Below are 19523 nucleotides of genomic sequence, written 5' to 3'. Positions count from 1 at the left end.
TTATATAATGTACAAAAAATGAAGTTATCCGAATTTACCAAGTAACCAATGGCCCTGGAGGGAAGATTTTGTGGTAAGAACAGAAATTTGAGGGAAATTGTTGATTTCCAGGCAAGCGTGTTTGTTTTTCAGCAGAGTAGACAGACTCTACATTTTATTTTAACCGCTTGACTTGAAAATGCCCTACAGTATATAAAAATTAAATGCTAATGCTCTGATTGCATACAGCCAGTAAAAGTTAAACTGTCCCTACCTTCTCATAGTACTTGACTTCATAGTCCAATATGATCCCATTGGGTCTCTCTGGCTCCAACCAAGACAGTGAGATGCTGTTTCTTGATGTTTTGTCCTTCCTGATTATAGTCACCGCAGATGGAGCTGGAGAGAGAAAAGCATCAAATCGGAAAAAAAGCAAATTAGGTGCTTCCACTCTGACTGCGATGGTATTACATGCACATAAAGCTTGAGGTTACAAGAAGTTCAGTAGACATATTCATTCAACAATTTGCATTCTGTCAACTGGTTCTTGTTGACCTAATTGAGTTGAGCTTCATCCCCCATGGGAGCTTGTTTAACATTTGGGAAAGTTATGGGAAAATGGCAGAACTAAGACCTTGTACACATTGCAGTTAAATTCGCTTTTTAATTCTTAATCTTGTTCGTACACATTCATTTCAGTAATTTGTGACAACTGCTAAATACTAAACATGCATCATGGACATGACAGGTCCTAGAAGGGGAAAATGTCTTCTGCATGCGTTGCGCAGAAAATCACAGCGTTTACCTAAGTGTGTTGCCAGATCTTGAACATAAAAAACAGTACAAAAAATTCTATAATAAACCGAAATAAATCCAAATGCTTTACCTCAAAGACCGAAATATTGTAACTGGAACCTTCCCACTTTAATAACACCAAAAACTTCATAAGTCATAAGTGCCACAACGTTATGTAAGACGGATATGGCATGACTGCAAGAGAGCGCTCTGTGAAGCAGCCACACAAATATGTACAACACACAATGCCAAGACAAAGGTTTAATAAAATTCTAGAACATAACACTGTAATATTATTTTGGTTAAAGCAGTGAATGGTAACCACGCAAGATGGCAGAACATTGCTATGGTTACCTCTGGGTCAATAATCACATTTTTGGTTTCCCCAATTTTTGTCCCCGTACAAATATTTAAAGGATTTACTCCAGCATTTAAATGCGAATGTCACTCTCAAAACTTTAACTCTTTCCCTGTCTTTGACAAGTTAACTAGTCAATTAAGAGAAAACACTTCGCTGCCAATGACGAGTATTTCCGGCAATCCGCAATACCGCATTTATCCACCACCACCATCATCCACAACTTATTCAACCTGGAAGCAACGCCTTACGTAAAGAAGTAAGAACTCTGTGTATGTTTTGAGGATCGCTCTGAATGTGATCTCTATAAAAAAGTCCTTTACAAAAATGTTTCTCAGCTTTTTGCTCAAAATTTGGTATTAGAGCATTAGATCAAATAATTTAGCCACCTAATAGAATAATTACAAATAGCCATGAAATGAACTGACAGTGTGTTAGACTGACTGTATTATAGACCCCTTCACAGTTCACGTCACAGGCGGTTTCCACTGCGCATGTCGGGGTCATAAAAGTCATTACAGCAGATTGAGTTGCGTATTATTCGGTATCGTCAAAAATGCCTTCTTGCCACGTGGGCTGTGAAAATCGCACCAGGTGTTGCGTTAAGTTTTTCGAGATTCCTGCAGAATCTCAAAAACAAAAAAATACAACATCTGGCTGCAAGCAATTAAACGTGCAGACTGGGACAATGCAAATATCAAAGAGGCTTCTGTTTGTAGTGCTCACTTCATTTCAGGTAAGTCATCATTTTTCAGCCCTGTTAAATTAAACTAGAAAGCCTAAATCAGGGCTATTCAATTAGTTTGTCGTGGGGGCCAGTTCATAAAAAGTATCTTAAATGAAGGGCCGGAGATATAACAGTGATGATGACTAAATTTTTCTACATTTAAACATATTCATGTTGTATTTTAAAACTGCATAACAACAAAATCAGTGCATTGTACAATAGGCTTTTTCTACAAACATGTATTTTGAAACTGCATTCAACATCATTAGTGCATTGTTATATGTCAAAGTAGGCTTTTTCTACATACTGACATGTTCGTTGTATTTTAAAATTGAATAACAACATGCCCATGTAAGCTTTATTCTACATTTAAATAGGTAAATAAGATCCATATCACACTTATTGAGAATTTAACTCATTTACTCACTTCAGTGCACATAACAAAAAAGTTTATAATATGGAACATAATTGTTTTATGCTGTTTTTGTAAAAAGCTAATTATTACAGTAGCCCTTTTTAAACTACAACAGCCATCTTAATAACTGGCAAACATTAGGCTACCTTCTAATAAACAGAATATGTTTTTAGATTTCGCAAGAGCAGTAAAATCAGGTGTATGTTTGTCAGCATGATACGCATAAAGTGGTGCAGGTGCTGTGCTGTGAGCGATGGGCGATTAACTGTTACTCGTTTTAATTGCATTCTTGTGTGAGAACGATGACTCGCATAATATTTGAGCCTTTGTCTGCTTTGAATTTTGGAGAAACGGCAGGATCTTTTTGTCTAGTTCACAAAATCGTTTCAACGAGTTTCCTTTATCTAACGTTAATGTCATTGTGGATAAGCATAAACATATCAGACAACCATTGTCGGAAAAGGCAGTGTTTTAAGCTGAAAATACAACAAATAAAGTTAAAACAACCATAGAGTTCCGGTCTCTTAACTCACCACTGTCTGTCAGCTATCGCGTCTTGAGACGCGAGCGCGAGCGGGGGAGGCGATCGCTTTGAACTTGTGGACAAAAGCGCGAATATAATCACGTGACACAGCTGCTCGCACCAGTCACGTGACTCGCGCTCTGCAGCTCATGCTGCATGAAACAGACGCACGCGCATCAACTCGTGAACTGTACGGCCCATTGTCTAACTTACTAAATTTATTTTAGAGATGTCTTTTTTACAGACTACATAATGGGCCGGATCAAATTACCTTGGGGGCCGGGTTTGGCCCGCGGGCCGCCAATTGAATAGCCCTGGCCTAAATGGTATGAACAGTTTGACCCCATGCTGCGCACGCACACGATAGTCATTCAATGTTTACAAACCTTGAAGGGGTCTATACAGTCACAATTTTATGAATTAGAATTAATTAGATCATCAAGTCATTTTTTTTAAATAAACTAAGAGTAGGTGACCTCAATATAAAAACAACAATTTTGATTTTCATTTCTCAGTAAAAAATTTTTTTACCTCAAAATAACCAAAAGAAACACAATGAAATCATTCAATTAAATTAGAATCAGAACCAAAATGGTTTATTTCCTTAAGATTGCCATCCCTTTAAGCTTTCAATTGAGTCTCCCTCGGCTCTCACACTTCACATGATCTCAGTCCTGGTTTCTTTTTCTCTCTCCTCCTTCTTGCCGCTCTTGAGATCTTTACTCAATTTTACAGCTCTCTAATTGCAAGGCGGCTTTGAGGCCACGAAGGCATCCGACTTCCCTGTGTTTTAATTTTATTAGACCACAGGAAAAAGCAAGTTGTTCTTTGAAATGTTCGAGCTTTTCTTAATTGTGATTATATGGTTTTGAAATGCTTCTTATCCCTCTGTAAGTTTCATTTCCATCTTTTCTCTTTTGTTAATGAATCCAGATGGGTGCAGGCTGTTCGAGTTTGCACACCCCTGAACGGCCCTCCTTTCATTAAGTCGCGCTGATAAGTGAGGTGATATTTAAGTTTTATGGTGGCCACAGTTTAAGGTTGGTATGATTTAAAATGTCTGGACAGCCGGCAGTTTGACACGGTGTAAAAAGATTACCTCCATTTTAAAACCAGAAGGGAAGCATCAGTTCCCACAAGCCTTGAAAAAACCAACAGCCACAAAGAAACACAAAATTATGGCCGTGTTCCAAAACCTTGTGTCCTGCCTTCATTAAAAGGTATCGTAGGCTGTTGAGGTTGGTGTGACAAAATTTCAAATCCTTGCCACACAGGTCGCAAACCACCCCTTACTACACTCTCAGATAAAAGGTACATGAAGGTATAAAAGTTGTCACTGGGGCGGTACCTTTTCAAAAAATACACTTTTCTACATAGAAGGTACCTTAGAGGCACATTAAAAGTACCATCCCAATGACAACTTTTGTACCGTTTTTTTTTTTTTTTTTTTGAGGGTAAGAGACCAACTAATAGCTTTAAAGATCCAGTAAGATGCCAATTTTAAGCGTCCTATCACTGTTTATAAGTCCCGGACAACGGGTTTAAATGCATGCAAGGTCCAAAAACACTGTAATTTTCTCAAAATATACATTTAAAATTACCTAATTTCTCAGAGATCCCCAAACGATTCGTGTGTGAAGCCGTTCAACGACTCAGTCTGCCTAAACCCCACCTTTCAGTAGCCTACTCTGCTCTGATTGGTCAACTGACAGAGTCTCTGCACAGACCACAGATCAGTGGCACAGACCAACAATAGTGCAACATGTATTGACCTCGTGCTAACATGATTTACTGAGAAGACATTATCGACATCAATACACATCATTCATCCTTAATCCAAGCAATAAAAACGACAATTAAAACAAACACTTTACACTAATTTAAGCATTTATGTAAGCTAACCGGGTCATAGCAAAACCGTAAGTGAGCATGCGTTAGCCGCTTGCTAACCTGACTCTCTGACAGTAAATTAAGAGTTTAAACAACAACATAATTCATCATTAACCCAAGCAATAAAAACGACGATAGAAACAAACAATTTTACACTCATTTAAGCATTTATGTAGCTAACCGGGTTATAGCAAAACCCTAAGTGAGCATGCGTTACATTAACCGCCTGCTAAAGTGACTCTCTAACTGTATATTAAGAGTTTAAACAACGATATCATTCATCATTAATCCAAGCAATGAAAACGACGGTAGACATTTTACACTCATTTAAGCAAGTATGTACTTACAGGTTGTGGTAAGGAGACACATGTTGTTCCAAATAAAGTGGGTACTGAACCATCTTTCATTGCCAAACGTCTAAATCCCTCCGTTAAAAATAAATTTTAACCACTGATTCTTCACAGCAAAACATTTAGTATATCCCTCCTTGAAAAAGTCTCCTTTGGTAGTGAAAACCACACAAACTGAAAACACAGCGTGATATCATGTTTACAACTAGCTGTGGGCGGGTCATAGTTTTCGTTTCTCCTGCCAGCGAGGCTGTAGGGCGGAGATTAGTATCTCGTGTGACGTGGAAGCGTTTGTGTGACGTGGAAAAAGTCAGGCAGGAGATCCAATCCATATAAAGACCCGTTTCAGTGATTCAGAGTCGACTCCCTACTTTAGAAGCCAATAACTTTATTAATCGGTTCAACTACTTTGCACATTGTTTACATTGATAGACAGCTACATGACACACTGCAATACAGATCAGTTTCAATTTTGGATCTGTGTGGCTCTTTAAGGACGGAATGATTATGACCAGAACCCCCTTACAGATACCCCACCATCTCTATGTTTATGCATAAATCAACTTTTTAATGCATCACAAATGTATCATGTATCATAAAAAACGACCCTCTTCTAATCTCCCAAATGATGATGTATAGTATGCAATCACAACTTGCATCATATTCATTTTTTAACGCAGAGGTCACATTTCAAGTATGGGCTACCATACTTGTCAATCACGTCATTTTCACTTAATACTGCACAAATCTGCCAGCCCGCCATACTGTAATCATGCAAATATGGCGATGGGTGAAAAAAATGAATGTTTTTATCCTTTGCATGATCAATCCAGGATCATGGGTGTGACATGCCCAAGTTTAACGGATCGCTTCCCAAACACACCTCTAGTCCGCTCAAGTCAACCCCCAAGAATAAGGACTCATCATCATGATGTCGCTGACTATCCGTTCACTGGAAGGAATTGGTGGATTTCCATCTCATTTCAGACAGAAATAATCCCCTCATACGCACTGATGACTCTTGTTCAATAGCTAAAACCAATCCAAGGATCTGATCTCAATAGGGATAAAATAAATAGTTCTGTGTTCTGTTTATTTAAGTATTTTAGGGTGACCAGAACCATCAAACTTTCCAAAAACATCAATAGCAAAAAGAACCCACAAGATTATGTGGGAAAATATTCAGTTACTGTACATTGTAACCTTACTGTTCAGCTCCATTCTACCACAACTTCAAAGTGGACTGAATTCAGAAAGCAGCATTTGCAGGTGTGGCTTATGATATACTCCAGAACTCTCAAGAAAGCATGCAGCAGACAAACATTTGTAAACAATCTTAGTGAAGTGCCGAGGATATAATGGCACTCGACAGAACACAGGCTTAAAATATCCACTGCATGGTTTTAAGGATGTGGGTCACGGCGGCTTTCAGTGTAGCATTAATGTGGGTGCCCATGCCTGAACCAATCTCTCTTTTACTTTCCACCTGCCCTCCTTTCTCAGCACGAAAAGAAGAGAAACTCAATTGCAACAATTTTAAGATTGTTCAGGCACCCAGAAAGTTTCTAAGTGAATGTGTATGCGTGGTCGCTGCTGCCCCAACTCTCTGGTTTGGCGGTTCACATGTCTCTTTGTTCTGCTATCTGAGAGTAAGGGATCAAAGAATTCAATTCAATTCAATTCAATTTTATTTATATAGCGCTTTTCACAATACTTAATTGTTTCAAAGCAGCTTTACATTAATAGAAGCAGTAAAGCACAGAAAAACGACAGATAGCACAACATAATACACAATAGCATAAGCAGTCAAATTTGCTGCGGCTATGACTTGACATTATAAGCGAGCATATTACTAATGTAACGTCTAGAAGAGGAAGCTAAGTTAAGCCCAAGAAGGCTGCCTCCCCGGGGTAAAAAAACCCCTAGGAGAAAAAAACCCTGGGCTGTTTAGCCGAGGAAATAAAAAACAAGTCCTAGGAGGGAAAAACCCTTGGGAGATATATATGTATATACACACACATATAAACGGATAAGGAGATTAAGCGGGTTCTACCGGTGATCGTTGGTCAGGCATCAGCTGGGCATCACGTTGAAGGACGAAGAAGTATATAGAACGATATTACATTTCCTATTTTGTTTTCTGCAATCGCTTGAATTGAATTTCTAGATAAAAAAACACAATGGGTGTGTTGAAGTGCTGTCTCTGCGCTCTCCAATGAACTACATTGCAATTCAATATACTGGGAAGCACAAAATATAGGTAGACAAAATATGATAATCATTTATGCTTTACTCAAGCATTAAAGAGCACATATTGTCCGATTCACGTTTTAAAATTTCCTTTGGTGTGTAAGTGTGTATTAGTACATGTTAACGATATTCAAAAGGTACAACCCCCAAAGTAAACGATGACGCGAGTTATCATCTCCAATGTACAGTAAATCTTTGAACTACAACAAACAAACGGATTGTAGGCAATAGTGTACTTCCTGGGATTGGTGTCGTACACTCTAAAAAACAATTCGTTGGCTGAACAACCACAACTTATTAAAGTAATTAGATTAAACACGAAAAACTTAGTATTTATAACTTTTCAACCTTTACTTAACATATTAAGTATGTGTAACACAAAAATTTAAGTTACCAGGTGAACTTAAATGTATGCAAAAATAAAATGAAAAAACATAAGTAATGCTGACAACTATAACAATTGCATCAAAATTAAGTAAATCTAGCATAACATTTTAAGTAACTATAGAGCCACGTGATTTGATGCCTTTCCAGACAAAAATTATGACATCTGTCGTAGCCATTTTGTGAAGCACATGCCCTGTAAAAAATCCAACTTCAAAATGTTCTTTTAACAAAAAACAATTTTTTTTTGTTAAAGGTCATCAATTCATTAATTTGTGTTTACTGAATGAAATAAGCATAATCATCCTGCTAACAAATATAATTTGTTGACTGGAGTTTTAAGTTTTTTTCCAATTTGTTTACCCAACTTGCCAAACTGAGTAATCTGAAATTTAAAAAAAAAACAATGGTCTGAATAGTTCCCAGCATGCATTGCGACATGTTCACTTCTTTGGTTAATATTTACTAAAAAGATGACTGTTTTAATGTTTGCTTGCTTTATTTATGTTGATATGTTGTTAATGCTAGTTATATGTTGTATTTAGAGTTATTTTGAAAAAAATGTGTTTGTTCTTTGTTACCATGATTGAGAAGTGTGTGCTCAGTGTAGAGGGCAACACAGTGGGTTAGCGCGCATCATTGTTTCCTCACAGCAAAAAGGTCTCTGATTCAAGCAAAAGCTAAGTCAGACAAAGACTTTGTTCAGGAGACCTTTCTGTGTACACTCCCACAGTCCAAAACATGCAGGTTAGCTGAATTGGGTATACTAAATTACTCCAACTTCACTCTAAAAAAATTATGAGTTGGATTTACTTAAAATATATATGCACCATTTTTGCATCACACTTTTTAAGTAATCCCAACTTGGAATAATTTTACTTAAAATAAACAAGAAAATATGTGTTATATGAACTTAAATATTTGGGTTCATCAACATTCTTTACTTAAAATTTTAAGTACAAAAAACACAGGTTTTCTTGTAAATTTTAAGTAAAACTATCAAAGTTGTGAATACATAAAAATTGTGATGCAAAAATGGTGCATATATATTTTAAGTAAATCCAACACATCATTTTTTAGAGTGTAGGCAAGACCGACATTATCATAATTCCTCCCGCTTGGACTCACAAATAATATATTTTCAATCACTTTCCATTTTGTTATAGTCTTTTGTAACATTGGTTTTGGTAAAAACACAAGTGCAATGAAATTAATCAATGGGTTTCATAAATTCTTTTTTTATTAGTGGGATTAGTTTGTTTAGCTAAATTAGTTGGTATTAATGGTATTAGTTGTTGGTTTATCTCACACTACACCATTCCACCCCCCTTAATAAAAATCAGTATGACAACATCACTCTCTTACAGGAAATGTCAACACTGATGTTCAGTACATTAAAGCCTGTAGTGCTAAATCTTTCTGAAGGAAGAAGCCTTGACCATTTCTCCTCAAATAAATCAACATCTGCTCTCCAACAGAAGATAAAACATTCGGCGAGTTAAATTGCAGTCGCCTTACAATGCCAGGATTTTATGAGGTCTCCAGCAAGTCAACTGCTCCCTGTGGTAAAAGGGTGCAAAACCATGAATCCTTACCCTTTGAACCTTAAGTAGTCCAGATAGTTTCCCTACTATTTCATGACACCGAAGCCCACAGCCTGTAAGCTGTGGACCAAAGTCTACTTTAAATCATTTATCAGGTCATGCACCTATCACTCCACAGACAACCCAGAGCTGAGGTCTGAGTCCCAGTGGGCTAGAGTACAGATACACAAGTCTGCACAGAGGAAGCCCACTTGGAATGAGAGGCAGATGGCTCCACGTTCAGTATTTCTCTGCTTTAGTAACCTGAGGAGTTGTGACCTTCAGTCAGGCTTACTTGATCCCAGCACCTGCAGGATTAGATGTTCACAGACAGCTGTGATAGCGCACAGTAGATCATGGGTGGGGGATGAAGACTGGGCTTGCAAAGGCATTAAACTGTTCTTTCCCTTCTTCCGAATAAGCTTTGTTGCCTATCACTAAGATGAAACTGAACTTTATGAATGTGTCAACCAATATTAGGAGAGCATTAGAGATTCATTCAAATTGGCAGGGAGCTTTTTGTGTCTTTGAACAAAGTGTATTTCCTAAGCTGCGTATGGAAAAGTACCTAGGATACAAATCAGAAAGACCATGAGCAAGAAAAAGTTTTTGGATGGAGGAGTCTCACCTGCTTGGTTGGTAGTAATAGTGACTGCAGCGTATTGGCGGAGCAGAGGAGCCTGATAGGACACTGCATTTTGTGCCTCGATCTCAAATGTGTAGTTGGTGTGTGCCAGGAGGTCTGCCACAGTTACCGTTGTGTTAGTGAGGCCAATGGCACGGGGCAGGAACCGCACAGCCCCTCTGCATGGCTCGCACCGCCTGGGACCAGGCCAACATCGCTTACACACCACGTTAAATGTCATGTCCTTCCTGCCTCCGTTGTCGGCCGGCCAGTTCCAATCTAGAATCACTGACGTCTCATTGATTACTGATATCACGTTGCCTGGGGCAGAAGGAGGTCCTGATGAAAGGACAAAGAAGACACAATATTACACATTAAAGCAATGGCATATAAACATTTGAGCTGAATTTAAATGCAATCCTGTTAATTTCTCATTAGTTTATCCTAGACTGGGTTTTCAGGAGAACGATGTGAAACTAATTTGATACTTAAATAAATGTACAGTAACTAAGCACTGCATTAAAGTAAAAGCTTGTTATTTACTCAATGTTAAAAGACTTGCAGCTATTCATGCTAATTATGCATATTATACAACTACACATAGTTTATGCTGTTGGCTGATTTTTCAAAAAGTGCCCCAGTATGGTCAGTATGGTGACATTATACAAACACTGCTGCATCTGAAATCGCAACACATGCTCAACCAATGGCATTAGTATAAAAGAACACGCTGACTTTTTTTGGACTTTAGCTTATTCAGCGTATCCCCCACAGTTAGATAAGTCCATAAATATCCTTTTCATCTTCGTGCGTCCTGTAACTCTGTCTGACGCACCCATCGCTAGCCTAGCTTAGCACAAAGACTAGAATTAAATGGCTCCAGCTAGCATACTGCTCCCAATAAGTGACAAAATAAGCCAACATTTTCCATAATTTATATGTTGTGATTTGTATAGTCACAGAGTGTACAAATAACAAGATCATATGAGACACAGCCATCTTTTAACCGTATAAATACTGGGAACTATATTCTCAGAAGACGAAGCACTGCTACTTGGGAAGAGTGATTAGCACAACAATTGAGCGAACTCTCTGCTCCTCACCACGGGGCTTCTCGGGTGCTTCGAGAAAATCACTCCGCCACATATAAACATATAAATAGAAAAATGTTGCCGTTATTTTGTCACTTATTGGGAGCAGTATGCTAGCTGGAGCCATTTACTTCCAGTCTTTGTCCTAAGCTAGGCTAGCAATGGGTGCGTCAGACAGAGTTACGACATGAACAGAGATGAAAAAGGTATGTATGGCAGGGTTTCCCGCAGCACTTTGCAGTTCGGGCAGCCCGCCTAAGCTGGAAAGCCCTACCGCCTTAACTATTTTTTTTGCTGCACAAAAGACCATCAATTGCATTTCGAAGAATAGCGTCCGAGAATTCACACCGTGAACCGGCACGCGCGCCATTCGGCCGAAATGAGAAAGACGTGGTCCGTCATGTCTGGAGGATAGTCAGTTAATAAAACACGTGTCTGTGAGAACTGTAAGTGGACTTATGTTTTGGGTTTATTTAAGCCTGTTATTGTATTAGTCTAGTATAGTTCTTGCAAATTTAAAGTAAGTTAGCTGGTGATTTTGTTGTTTGAGCAACCTGCTAGCTAGGTTTCACGTGCCTGTTAATTCGATATAATTGTTAAGCGCACTGCTCACTTTATTTATGTGCATTATTTTCATGCTACAGAAGTTACACTCCTTTAAGATAATGTAATTAATAGTGGGAAATAATCCGTTTTTACAATCTTCGCGCTATCTATCATCATTCGCCAGACGTTCTACAACATCTGCTTCAGTTTGTCACCCTTTAGTTTATCACGCAGCTATTCCGTAAGAGGTATCTGTTAAAAACATTTAATACATTAATAATCTAGTATGTGTTCATTTTCTGTCATAGTTTCTTCAAAATTAAGTTTTGAGTGTTTTAAATAAAAATATTAAAATTTTCATCACACCCCCCGGCACCACCTACCCGCCCAACCCTATCACCTTAACTAACAAATTTTCTGCGGGAAACCCTGTATGGACTTATCTAACTATGGGAGATGAATATGCTAAAAAGTCCCAAAATGTCAGCATGTTCCTTTAAGAAAGGACTATCTGTTTGAGAAACCCATTTAAAATCACTGAATACCACAATATCCTGATGCAGAAATTTTATCTTTTGAACTATGAAAGAGCAACCACAGAACAATAAATGTTTCTCTGAGGAAGAATGACTACTTTTAAAAGTATGAGTTTTATTGTCAAAGTCATCACATACAGATGGATAGGGAATTTAGACAGGCATGTCCTTTTCCTTGTTAAAATGTTCACAAAGCCTCTAGTATTATTTCCAGTCAGAAAATGTTCTCACTGGATTCTTCTTTTAACTTTAAAAGACTGCCTCGATAAAAATGAGGTATGAAGTGCAGCCAGTGAGCTATATGCTGATTGAAATAGCAGGCACAGAACAGCAAACTGTTATTTGAATAAGTGACAGTGTATTCCATACACAATAAAAGAAAAATGGCATCGGGTTCAAAAGTAATCCTGAAAAGTAATTTTACATATTCTTAAATATTTGTAAAAATATTTGGGAAATTTAATATCAGATCTATGAAAAACAACACACACGCACAAACTGCTTCTAGATCTATTTAAAAGATGGAGCTGAGTGAAGTCAAGGGTGCAATGTTGGTTTGGCTTTGTTTGACATGGATTTATACACTGGGAGCCTAAAGATCTGAAATTGGTTTCCTTTCGTTTCATTCAAGAATCCTTTTGACAGACATTTTGTCCGAGAGCGTGGGAGAGATTACATTATGGAAAATAAAATTACACAGGAATTACAAGGCACCTCCCACACAAATACACTTCAGAACATTCCGGAACACTCCCAGTTTCTTTCCCTTGATTCTGACATGACAATAAATCAAACAGTTTAGCTTCAAGTTCAAGGAAAGGATTAACAACACTGGACTTTTCATAAGCACTTTAAGCATTAAAGTAGAGCCACGCCCCCTGACTATTTTAGAGCAGTGCTTCTCAACTGGTTTGCTTTAGAGCTCTGAATTGACGTAGGATGAATAGTGACCACATACAGCAAAAATCATTTGTTTACTGTAAAAAACAGTCACACAGCTCAACAGTCACTCTGACTCGAAACGAGCCAATATTATGAGCTTTTACTAAGCATGCATGTTCTGAACAGTACACACATTGAACATCAGATAGCTGGTCTGCTGATATGTACATGCATGAACAAAGGAGTTGATTGACAGGCGGGGAAATAACGAAATACAAATAAAATGTATTGGAAATTCATGCAACATGAAACAAATAGATAACATTTGAATGAAAATTGCTCAGTCTGGATATGTACACGCATTTTTCTGTCAACTTGTTTATGCAGATTGTAGCCTAGTTCATGAGTTTGATCATGGTTTCTGTTAAAAGTGATTTAAGACTTCATTTAAGGCACTATTTTACTAAGAATGAAAAGCATCAGTTCTCAGCAAAACAGGGTCAAGACTAAAGTCTTGCACATCGGACATTGCGCAAAACGGCCTCGACCTAAACGGCATCTGAAGAACCAGCATGAGGTCTCGCACAACAAGGTCGCGGAAAAAACGGCCTCAGACAAAAAGGCATCAGACGATTTTACACATGATCACCATTCGGGTGGCGTCACTATCACAAACTGTTTCGAGCACTAAAAAGTCTTTGATATCTTTTCTTTTTTTACAGTATTAATCGTTACAGTTCCTTAACTGTATAATGTGTTGCATGTCGATTCATTTATAAGGCTGAATTTAATGGCATTAGCATACGTAAATGATGGCTGTCTCTCTCTCTCTCTCTCTCTCTCTCTCTCAGAATTAACGTTTTAAGCTGGCTAAAACCTTATTAAATCTACAAATATTGCCGTTTGTATATAATGTTTTCTTTTTTGCTTACCTACTGTAGATACTATGGTTTTCTGTTAGAAAGTAGTTGGAAGTAGAATACAATATAAAATAAAAATGCTTTTTGCCTATGGTTGTGCAAATGAAATGATCAAACTTCAATTAAATACACAATCAAAGAATCAAAAGTGCCCTCATAAGTCTTAAGCGATCTCCCGTAAGTTTGCAATAGTGATGTCATGTGAAGGGGCGGGTCCATGTGTAAAATCATGATGCCTTTCTCTCTGAGGCCGTATTGTCTGAGGCTGTTTTGTCCGATGCCTTGTTGTGTGATACCTGATGTCATTTCGTCTGATGCCGTTTAGTCTAAGGCCAATTTACACGATTTCTGATTGAATGACACATGATGTCATTTAGTCTGAGGATGTTTTTCCCAATATCTAATGTGCGAGAATTTAGTCCTGACCATGCACACTCTTAAAATGTCTCTAATGCAATCGCAAATCTTTTCCCCTGCTTAAAGTATGTGTGTGCTCAGACTCGTCCCATCTTTTCGCAAATCCATCAGTGTTCAAGCTCTTGCACTTGTTCTTTGGGGCCCATTAACTTTTTTGTATCAACTTGCTACGCTACTGCTAAGACTACATGGCTAGTTATTTGAATTGACAGTGACCAGACATCACAACAAATGCAGGGTAAGCCCAATTTTACTTTTTTTTTTACTTTTCGGCTTTTTGAACTACTTAATTTTACCACAGACTCACCCGACACGACATCAAAACACAACATCATCAAAAAGGCAATGAACTGAAGAAGATATTGAACGGAAACAAGTGCAGGACATGAGGTGCAGTGCATTGGATCATTAATCAAAAAAGAAGGGTGCGGGGTCAAGACACAAGACATGACATCACAGGGCACACAGAAAACAAACAATGTGCTTCCAAACTGAGATCTTGGGAACAAGAACCAAGATAAGAACAAGTCATAATCCAAAAGTCATTCCAAAAGACAAATTATGAAACAATAACATAACATGGAGCACATGAGTCACGATTCCAACCACATGGCAAACAATGCCAAACTAGAAGTGGTGAAACCCAGACTTCATGTTTCAATATAAAACACAACAAGACAATGAGCATATGGCTACAAAGAAGACAAGAACCAGAGCATGAGTCCAGATCCCGACATCAAGGACAAGACTTAAAAGACAGGATCCAAAAATACAAGACATGAGGCTGCCACAACCCTGTCACAAGCCTAGACAATAATACATCTAAAAGGCTAAGAGGAAGGTTTTTTTTTACCCATTAATGGAACAGGAAGAACTACATAAAAAAATTCATTTAATTTCATTTTTCATAATATAATCATAGTGAATATTGGGAATATTTTGGGACTTGCAATTCACCATTTAATTTACCAGTGACACAACCAAGGTGAGTCTTATCAGCAAAGGAGGTGCATCAGCTATAGACAAAATCAGCAAAGCTTGTGACAGTCACTGTCTGATTCTGGAATTGCACCATCTTGGATTGAAAGACCCTGCAGTGAATGATGGCTGAGAAGATCATCTGAGTCTCTCTGCCCACACTGCATCAGCCAGCACACCACTTACCCCAAACACCACTAACATCAAATTTTCACCCTCCTGCCGTCTGGTAAAAAAGGATTCGGACACTCTTGGTCAGACTGTGTGACAGTTTCTTCCCCCAAGCCATCATAGTCCTCAATACCTTCTGAATGGACTGACAACAACTACACACAAGACCGTCCGCACGCAGAAACACACGCACGCACGCACACACACACAAAATCACATGCATTAACCTAAACTTAAACTTAACATAAATCTTAATGATAAAATTTCCATTTGCTTATTTATTTAGTCCCCCACTACGTCATGTTTTTCTTGTTTCAGTCCTCATTTTTTTTGTGATTTTTGTGATCCAAATGACTTATTTAGTGGTGGTAATTTCCAGAAATATGTGAAGAAAAGTGAATTATTTCCTAATTAGACATCCATTATTTCTTAAAATTAAAATAGTTTTTAAGTAAATAATCAAGTAAACAGTCAGTGATCAAATAAGAACAAACAAACAAATAAAAATAGGACCAATAAATACAACAAGATAGAATACTATATATGTTTTTTTTTAAGGTTGCTATCACCTACAGCAGACCTACAGTAATTAACGAATCCAATAATCGTACGTCTAGTGCCTTAGACATAACTGTGTTTACATAAATACTTATGCCACGATGCACATTTTGACATCATTATGAGTAGGCTACATGTGACTGTTCAAGTCTAGAAAAGTGTTTTTTTTTTATTATATAACACATCCTGAATCTTTCCATTATCAAAAAGGATGTTTCCATTGTCAGAAAAAATAAAAAAATTTATCACTGTGAGCAGGGGCGTCACTAGGCTCATTTTAGGGGGGCTTCAGCCCCCCTAAAATACTGTCCAGCCCCCCTAAAAAAATATTTGATTCATTAATTTGTGATCGCTTCAGTCCCCTATAAAAACTCTTTAGAAAAGGCGGCATGCTGGGACAAGTTTCGGCTCCTCCCCTGATCTGAGTCAGCATGGATTTAGCGCGTTTTTCAATTCGCAGGGGGGCCGAGCAGAGCGAACATCTGTAGTACAGGGCGGACTGGCCATCTTGACCTGGCGGCTGTTCTAACCTGCCGTGCAGTCAGCTCAGGTTGACATGTGAAATAATATGATATGAATGAATGACGGACCTCTTAAAATCTACGAGTCAGTCATCGCGGTGAGAAAATGCCACCACATGACCAAACGGCGGCAACCCACTGCTTTTTGGCTTTATCTAACAAATATGCAGCGCAAAGGAGACGCAGAGAGAGACAGACGCAGCGAGATGCTGCAAAATCAATCACAGAAATATTCGCCAAGAAGGGAGCAGGGCAGTCAAGTTACCAGTAAAAGCACGCATCTATATTGCTTATTAACGTTACAGGTTTTTAAGTCAGGTGCTGGCGTGATGCATTGCTTTACCGTTGTTGTACTGAACGCATCAGGCAGATAATTTCATGCAGCCAAATACCAGGTTATTGTGAAGTGTATCCTTTTATAAAACTAGTTTTTTTGTGTGTGGAAAAACTGGATCAAACGTGCAAATCGAGCTTTTAATGGGCATTTCACCTTATATTTGCAGTAAAATAACTTTTTTAAAATCTAACAATATAAGTAAAGTATAGCTTATTAAATATGTTTGTTTCATTTCATTTAAAATATTAAATATTTCAACATTTGAACTCCTTCCTTTTAAAACGTGTAAGGCACCTGTGTATTTGTCTTTGGCATTGTGTATTCCTAGTAAGTTTTTGAGGGTTCAATGTGGTATTTTTAATATTAGCTTGGCTTGGTTTACCTATCTTAACATTTTAAACAATACTAAAACGTATCAAAAAGTAAAAGAAAATAAAACAAGTAAAAGAAAAAAGTTTTGATTAAACTATATCAGAAAGTAGTAAGTACCCATCCAGATAGTTTTATCCATTGTGGTAGCCCTTGCTTATAAAAAGGTTGGAGACCCCTGACCTACAGTATAGACATCACATAGGGGCTGTTTCCCAAACAGGGCTTGAGTCTAGTTCAAGACTAAAATGCCTGTTTGAGTTTTAGTTCTTAACTAAAAGTAGCTTGCACTAACATATCTTAAAATACATCAGTCACATTGTTTTGTCTCAAGATGCACACCTGTAATATTTTTGTAAGGTATGCTTGTAAAAACTACATAAACATCCTAATATAACTAAGGCCTTGTCCTGGCTTAATCTAAACCCTGCCCTGAAAACCACATCATACTGCATCTTGACAACTCAGTATTAAGGTAGATCACTTGTTGGTCATTCCTCTTTTCTATATTTTAGATCTGTATAATTTCCAGATGAACACAGTGGCTATCAACTAATAATATTGACCTATAAGATTAGCAAATCCAGTTTATGTTTACATTTATGTTAACACACACATTTATCTTATTTTCTGGTTAAAAGTTTATTTTGTCAAAAAAATCCTTGGCTAAGGTTTCTATGTGAGCATAGAAATGCAAACAGTAAAATGATGTGTTTGTACTGGAAATGTGTGTGTGTATTTGCACAGTGAATAATGAATCAGGAAGTCTTCATTGTAAAAAAATCTCCATTCCCAAATGAAAATTTTCTAGTCCCATATATGACACACAGGGAATACAATGGAATAGTGGATTGCAATAAGGTTAGTAGTATACAACCTAATAGTTAAATAATATATTTTTAATTAATACCCTTACTGGGGGCTGAGCCCCCCTAAAATTAAAATCCTAGAATCGCCCCTGACTGTGAGCATGAACAAATCCCTGCCCTCTCTTTTTGAAAGGATTATGGAAAAAGATGTTGTATGTCACTAGGTAACATCTTTGCCAAAGCAGCACTTTCATTGATCCTGACATGTAATAGAAATCACAGTGCTCCAGGTAATGTTAACAGACTGGCTCAGCTGTTAGCGAGAGGATGTGAGGTATGCCAGAGTAAGCCATTCATTACACAGACAGCGTGACACGCAACTTACAGAAGTGGGACTACAGCTTTAGTCATTATTGCCGGCTTGAACAATCACAACACGACAAACCCTGCGGCCGTGAAATGCAATCTGGGATGTACAGTATGTAAGATGTTTGCATTAGGGTATTGATAAGTGGCACGCTTATATAACACGTCTGGTGCTGGCATTTCCCTCGTGTTAAGGATTTACACCGTGGAATATCGGCTTTATGAGGTCATAAAATATAGACGGGCAGAAATAAACAAGTCAATTTATACGCACTAAAACAGGCATAAATATGTATGCCTTTGAAATGCTCAATGGTGATAAAACCCTGACCTTCACTGACACAATATAGAATGCAACATAAACTGTAAATTTTTCTAGGCAATAATTCATGAAACAACTGAGCATACAAGGCAGCCATGGCATTAAACTGGGAGCTGTGTTACAAGCAAAACAGTTAAGGTGCAAATCTATGAGGAGAAACATAATTTATGAAGGCACAATGATTATTGTGAGTGCATTCAAGACCCAATTAAAACATATCTATTTAACATGCATTTTGGATAATGTAACTGTACGTATACTATTTGACTGTGTTGTATATGTGGGTGTCTAAATGTATTGTAAAGTGCAATGTAAAGCGACCTTGAGCTTTGGAAAGGCGCTATATAAATAAACTACTTCTTCTTTATTGCAGATGATTATTGTGTTGTCTTTCTTCAACTGCTCATTCAGCATTTTCAAGGCTTTCTTAGTAGAAATATCTAAGAATTCTTAAATCAAGATGTATTTTCTTGATACGAAAAATGAGCATAAATATACAATTTAAGTGTAATTGTGGTTAAAATGAGCAAAAATATCTGCCAATGGGGTGAGAACAATTTTCTTGAATTAAGTGTTTAAAAAGATCTTAAAGCTGTCTCTCTGTCTCTCTCTCTCTCTCTCTCTCTCTCTCTAATATATATTGTTTTTGACTTTGTTTGTGTAACATCTATTAGTTTTACCAGTGATTGTAAGGTATGTGTGTGTTGATTTTGTTTTTGAACTTTTAAAAATCTTTAACTAGAATTTTCTTTGAAATTGACTTTGCTGACTTCAAACAGGTGTAGCTCTGTCATTTTATGTTAGGTTCCAACAAATCATGC

General features: G+C 37.6%; 1 protein-coding gene across 2 annotated transcripts in view; it reads right to left on the bottom strand.

Moving 5' to 3' along the window:
* epha3 (eph receptor A3) overlaps positions 1 to 19523 on the bottom strand; it is a 155415-nt gene that overhangs the window by 58579 nt on the left and 77313 nt on the right. For both annotated transcript variants that reach the window (XM_073854918.1, XM_073854919.1), the window contains exons 5-6: positions 9883 to 10218; positions 254 to 378 (exon numbers count right to left, since the gene is read on the bottom strand). In XM_073854918.1, the coding sequence (XP_073711019.1) occupies positions 254 to 378; positions 9883 to 10218 (461 nt within the window). The remainder of the gene's footprint in view (positions 1 to 253; positions 379 to 9882; positions 10219 to 19523) is intronic.

The sequence above is a fragment of the Misgurnus anguillicaudatus genome, chromosome 17, assembly GCF_027580225.2.
Source record: "Misgurnus anguillicaudatus chromosome 17, ASM2758022v2, whole genome shotgun sequence".
Lineage (NCBI taxonomy): Eukaryota > Metazoa > Chordata > Actinopteri > Cypriniformes > Cobitidae > Misgurnus > Misgurnus anguillicaudatus.
The sequence above is the reverse complement of the archived record's forward strand: the minus strand, read 5'-3'. Positions and strand labels throughout refer to the sequence as shown.